Source organism: Perna viridis, chromosome 1, assembly GCF_037379345.1.
Source record: "Perna viridis isolate PV_CMFRI_1.1 ecotype Kerala chromosome 1, ASM3737934v1, whole genome shotgun sequence".
NCBI lineage: Eukaryota > Metazoa > Mollusca > Bivalvia > Mytilida > Mytilidae > Perna > Perna viridis.
Genome location: NC_142445.1, coordinates 35,393,154 through 35,399,153, shown reverse-complemented (window position 1 = coordinate 35,399,153; position 6,000 = coordinate 35,393,154). Strand labels below are relative to the sequence as shown.

At 34.7% G+C, this 6,000-nt stretch overlaps 1 protein-coding gene across 1 annotated transcript; it reads right to left on the bottom strand.

Annotated features, from left to right (window-relative positions):
* Window positions 1–606: 606 nt before the first annotated feature.
* LOC148628529 (uncharacterized) lies at window positions 607–2,981 on the bottom strand. The gene has a single exon (XM_088589083.1). The coding sequence runs from the start codon at window positions 1,638–1,640 to the stop codon at window positions 705–707; it is 936 nt and encodes a 311-aa protein (XP_088445209.1). The 5' UTR covers window positions 1,641–2,981; the 3' UTR covers window positions 607–704.
* Between the last annotated feature and the right edge of the window lie 3,019 nt (window positions 2,982–6,000).

Genomic DNA, 6,000 nt, shown 5'->3' with positions numbered 1-6,000 from the left:
GCAAGAAAATTTGTGGATTCACACACAACACTCATCGTCTACTGCCCATTTGCATTTATATTGAAGTTTGTTCTAACCTTCGGTTTTTGACACCAAAACAGCGAAACGAATAAAAGAAACTAAAATTCTATAGCATTCCCTAACTGCTACACATGGTGTAGTGGTTAAAACACCTTTCTATTTACAACTCATGCAACAAAAATCAATTACAACTTATGTGAAGCCATACAAGAAATTTTAAAAAAATCCATTCACTGAGAGCCGAATTTTCTTACGAACATTTTCACCGTCATTCCATATAGTGAAAATGGCAAAGCACCTAAAACCGCTTACAAAGTATATCCCATCTATATGAAGCCACACACCATAATTGAAAGCAATCCATCAATTTGGAGCCGAGCTTACTGCGACGAAATATGGACAGACGGGCGGACAAAGTGGTTCCAATATACCACCCATTCGTTGAGTGGGGGTATAATTATCACTCCCTTTATGAAATTGCTTTAAAATGTAAATAGATATTACAGAAATGTTTCATAGATATACTAACCATATGTTTTAGTCGAAGAAATGACTTTATCTGTGAATATTGAAACAAAACGAACATTAAAACGTCAGTCTTTTATATTCAAAACATGAATATAGCACTTTATAAAACTAATAATAAAAAATACATGTTGACAAACAATACATTACAGTTGTCATTAGCTATAGTCCTCTTCTTCTATTGTAAAATCTCTCACTCTTTGATCTAAAGATTTGCTAAGACGACGAGAGCGATGAAGTCTTTTCTCCCGCTTTCGTCGAAAATTGTCCATGTAAGTCTCATAATCGTCACGTGTGAGGAGCAAGTGTCCGTCCGGTGTCAGAGTACCCATTTCAAAAGTGGCCAAACTTTTTATGAGGTCTACTCTCTCTATAGGAGGTAGTGACAAGGGCCTTGCATTAAGAGGATTGATGCCGTTGATCTTAAATGTTTGAACTTTCCTCGCTTTCCCTGGTTTGTGATCATCTTTGCACTGTCCTGAAATTACTATATTTGAATTTTCAGTCTTGTTCATATCTGCAAATTCTGTAATGAAGTCGTCTGCATACATAGTCATTTCAGTAACGAGAGTTTTGTCGTCACTTTTTTGTCTGCTAGAGCTTTTGGCTACCTCAAAAGTTTTGCCATGTAAAGAGACGACTGAGCGAGAGGTCACAGGACGATCCGAATTTTCTGACACTCCAATGGGTATAATGTTTACCAACGATTTTGACCGCAATTTGTTTCGAGGAATTTCATCTGAGTTTTCCGCTATTTTAGGAAAACTTTCATTGTCCGCATTTTCGGTTGCGTCTTCAAAATCCTTATCCAGTTCAAATATTTCTCGCAAGTCAAAATTTTGAGTATAGCTCTTCGGATCCTTCTGACGAATTTTTTCTCTCATTTTATTAAGAAATACCGTCTTCCTGCTTCGAAATGTTGATAAATGTACCTTTTCTGCTAGCTCAATTGCACGTATCCGTTTTTCTAACTTTCGCCTTAAATCGAATTGCATTTGGTACAAGTGTCTCGATCTCATCATTTCGAAAATTTCATGTTCGTGTAAATAGTTCTCCTTTTCAGAAACTCGAATATGTACTAGAGGTTTTGACATTGTATTTCGAATATTGTGTTTAGTTATAATTTCGAAATGTGACTAAGTTGGTAACCACTAATATATGGAGAAATTTCACGACACTTATCCCATCACTTTTAATCCAGACATACATCAATCAAATACATTCGTTTACACAATCATTTGAAAGTCAAAATTCGCTGCCACAACTGAAAACTTTTCTTAGATCCGAACTTGTAAGCCGTCGCTTACTTGAACTACGAGTGAATAGAAACACACAGCGTCCTGTTACCAAGTTCAGCTCAAGTAGACATATTCATCTATATTTTTTTTTCAGAATCCGTCGATATTTTTATATTGTCAGGCGGAATTAAAGACAAATATTTGAATGTGGATTCGACCCCAATAATTTCTTTAAATGAAATAAAATTGAAATTCACGTCATTTAAATGTCGAAATCGGTATTCTTTATCTGTAAATCAATTTCACAAAGCCTTCTCATTACACACCGCGTCAATACAGAATTGTTTAAAATACATTATTAAGTAATTGTCCAATAATTTTATCTCGAATGCAAGCCTTTTCCACCTGATAACAAGAAGTCTAAGTGTTCTTGCTTGACGCTGCAAGACTATCAGAAGGTCCGTCTCTAAAACAGTAAAGGCTGTCAATGAAAGCTATCTATAAATATGTACTTTGGTGCTTTTGTCCCTTTTATTTCTCGCTTAAAACTATTTATCAATATTTAGATTTTGACTTAAACCAAATTTCCTACAAAAGGACCACTAATTGAAATTCCATGCGATGAACAGATGCGACAAACGTATTAGATTATTATTTTTTTTTTTGGTGGGGGTGGGGGTAATTAAATTCCATCATGTACTTTTCCCCTTTCAACCTAGTCTGAGTTTATTTTCACTTCTTCGCTTCATTATTTATCAATCGCGTATGAATTATGTCCCGTGTTTATCATCATTATCCCAGACTGAAAGCAGGCGGTGTAGTGATCATATTGTCCGTCCGTCTGTTCGTCCACCTTTTGCGTTACAGTTTCTTATCAATATTCTTTAAACTCAATACTTAAGACTACCTTGCATGAGTTATATATACACAAGTCTTTACGGAAGAATAAATGGTAAATTGAAAAATTACTGAGCTTAATGCATTGACAAGAAATTAATGGAATCGTATGATAATAACTAAGGCGGACTTACATTCTACACCTTTAATGCTTTTCCGTTTTGTAATTTGCTTCGTTCATGCAAGAAAAATCTTATTACTTAGAATGAGAAAAGAATCCCATTAGACATAAAATAGAAACCACATGCATGCATAATAATTACCATCAAAGCGGATTGCAAATAGACATCGACTGTTGTTCAGTGACGTAAGCTAAAGGATAAAGTTCACTTTTTTCAAGAGAGATTTGCCAATTTTCAGCGATTCTATGCACAATCGAACACGAAGTCAGCAGTGGCAAACACTTGTATTTTCTATACTGTATACGCATGCAAATAATGCAAATAAATTCATTATTCGGAAATGAAGTATAATGATAAGATGGGATTGATTGATTAGAGGAAAACATTCAGCTACGTGTACCGTTTAATACAGCGAATGATATAGTTAACTTCAGGGAAAAGTGAATACATGGCAACCCTAACTGCACAATTGATAAACTTACAAATGTCAAAATACATATAAAATGAAATACAGTTCGAATCTCCTTATTAATTTTCCTGTCAACTACCTAAGAAATTTCATTATGTAAATTTTCATTGACCAACATTGTTCCTTGAAGTTAACTATGTTACTCGCTGTAAAAGTAAAACTCTGATTCAAGATAGTCTACCTCATATTTTAAAATAGATACCCACCGATAAAAATATGAATAGTTACAGTCAATATATTTTCAATTTTTTACCGAAATCAAAACTCATTAAGAATAAAATAGAACCGTCAATATATTACACAGACTGGGCAACTAGTCAAAACCCCCTTTAAATTTTTGAACAAAATTAAACAGAAAAAAGTAACAATGAAAATTACGACATAATGTCAACTGTTAATTTTATTGCAGGACGTGTAAACTTCATTGGTCTTGAATTCTTTAATTCGTGGGAGCTTGGTTGTAAAAAAGCATACTGTTTACTTTAGCTTATGAATAAGGTCTTGAAGCAGACATATATGGCATAATAAATTTACTATGTAATTTTTCTTCCTGACAAGGAAATCTTTTTCAACATATATCCTCAATAAATTAAGTCCTCAAAACGTTATTGCAAAGTTAGGTGTAGACAGAAGCTTATTTGATTTTTAAAATGACCAAATCGTTCTTAGGTGGAATTTATATCAGATATCTTTACATGGGAATCCAAGGTCGACAAGATTGAGTCATGTTTTAGGAAGATTAATTCAACAGTTTTCAGTAACTTAATTAAAAAAGTGCTTATCATCTAGCCAAGCACAGAAGATTAATAAAATGTTTTCCTTAATAAAGGTGCAAGATACACAACTAATTAAATTAAAAAAAAAAGCAATGTCGAATGGTCAGGAACACACTGTGGCGGTTACAGAAGGTGATCGATGTATGAATGCTCAGCGTATGAGACCACGGGATACCGGTCTAAACATAGATAAATACATGTTCCCTATCAGAAAATGTTAGAAGATTCTAAAGTCTTTTGATGGCATTTTTCTTCATAATAGTCATTTGTGAAAGTAACATTTAAGAAATAAACAGGACCTTTTTTAAAAGGCTGTACATGACCTCTCTTTACTTTTCAAAAGTGCTGATTTCAGGAGAAGTAAACAAATGCAATACTCAAATACCATATGCCAACTAAGATAAAAAGTAACTACCCTCGAAAAAATTAGAAACCGATCATTCCTTGACATGAAAATCGTTTCAAAGGATTATATCACAGTTAAAGACATTGATCGAATGTTAATTACGGATCATCAAGGTTTCAAATTTATTGACATATTCTTTGGTATCAGTTTTTTTTTCACGTTTGCCCTTGAACAATGGTTGTATAATTGAAAGTGTACATGTGAATTACCGAGTGAGTTATGGATGTAGAATGTGAACCACTCTCAAGTTCATTCTGCGCTTATGAAGTTCATAAACCTAATAGCTACTAGATATAATAGGGCTCAAGTCTCTTCAGTTAACGACATAGTGACGTAGGCTTCGGGGGTCCTGCAACTTTAAAAAATCCTTTCAGTACAAAAGAATATTAGACTGCGGTCTCCCAGTGTTATTCGTCTTTAACTTACCTAAAAAGTCACCGGCTTGATGGCTGGGGGGGGGGGACATAATATCTCAAATTTTGACCCTTTATCTACTTTTGAAAGTAATTTCTGTGTCGTAAAAACGGTAGTAACGTATTTTAAAAAACAGCTTGAAATCTTAAATCCTTCAAAAACTAAGTCTAACGCTATCATCAGGTACGCCAAGTAGAACATCTGAAAGTTTGTACTGATAATAATTTGAAAGTGCGAAAGTCCTTTTCTACCTTAGCCAATTATGTGTCGTAGAAATGATTATGTGAAACAAAATATTGAAGACAACATTACTGAAACCCAGCAGGAATGGGATACAGGCGCGGATTCATAGTGGTATGGACCTGGCGTAAGGTCCCCTAAAATTGGGGGAAATAATTTTTGCATGAAATCTTGACTATTCACAAATTCTACAACCAAAATGTTCTTGGTTCGCTTTCCTCGGCCTCGTTTTCTGTTTACGCCCCTAACTTGAAATCCCAGATCCGCACCTGGGGTCCCTACCGGGACGTGATTACATAGATTTCTTTATTGGTTAGGAAATATTTGTGTTTTTTGTTTTGCTTTTTACCTTAGGGAGAGTATATTGTGTTTGCACACCCCACTGGTATTTGCATTTCTGTCTGTCTGACTTTTGATGTTTAATTATGCAAAACATGGACGGAAGCATTCGTTACTGGGGGACCATCTTCAGTCCGCAACTCCGCCGAAATCGCTGAATGGAATTAAATGAAAATTTCACACATTCTATATTATGTACATGGTGCATTTGGGCACATCCACCTGCATGGCTTTTGATGTCATGGACTTTAATTGTCATTGTCAACCAAGGAAAGGGGAACACTTTTCTCTGCAACTAAACATCACAACTTCGACCGAATTATTTTATCATATACTGGTACTAGTATCCAATATCATGGGATTCGATTTCAGAGTCGAGCTACACCAACTTCATATGTGACGCTGATATTTTGATCATATATGGTTTGTTAAGAATTTTTGGTAAACTGCTAATATCACAGCAACTTGATATATTGACAGAAGCTTCACACAGGAAAGGTATATGAAGTAATGCTTCGAGGACAAATTTTTAATAGAAACTGCCATAAGATCT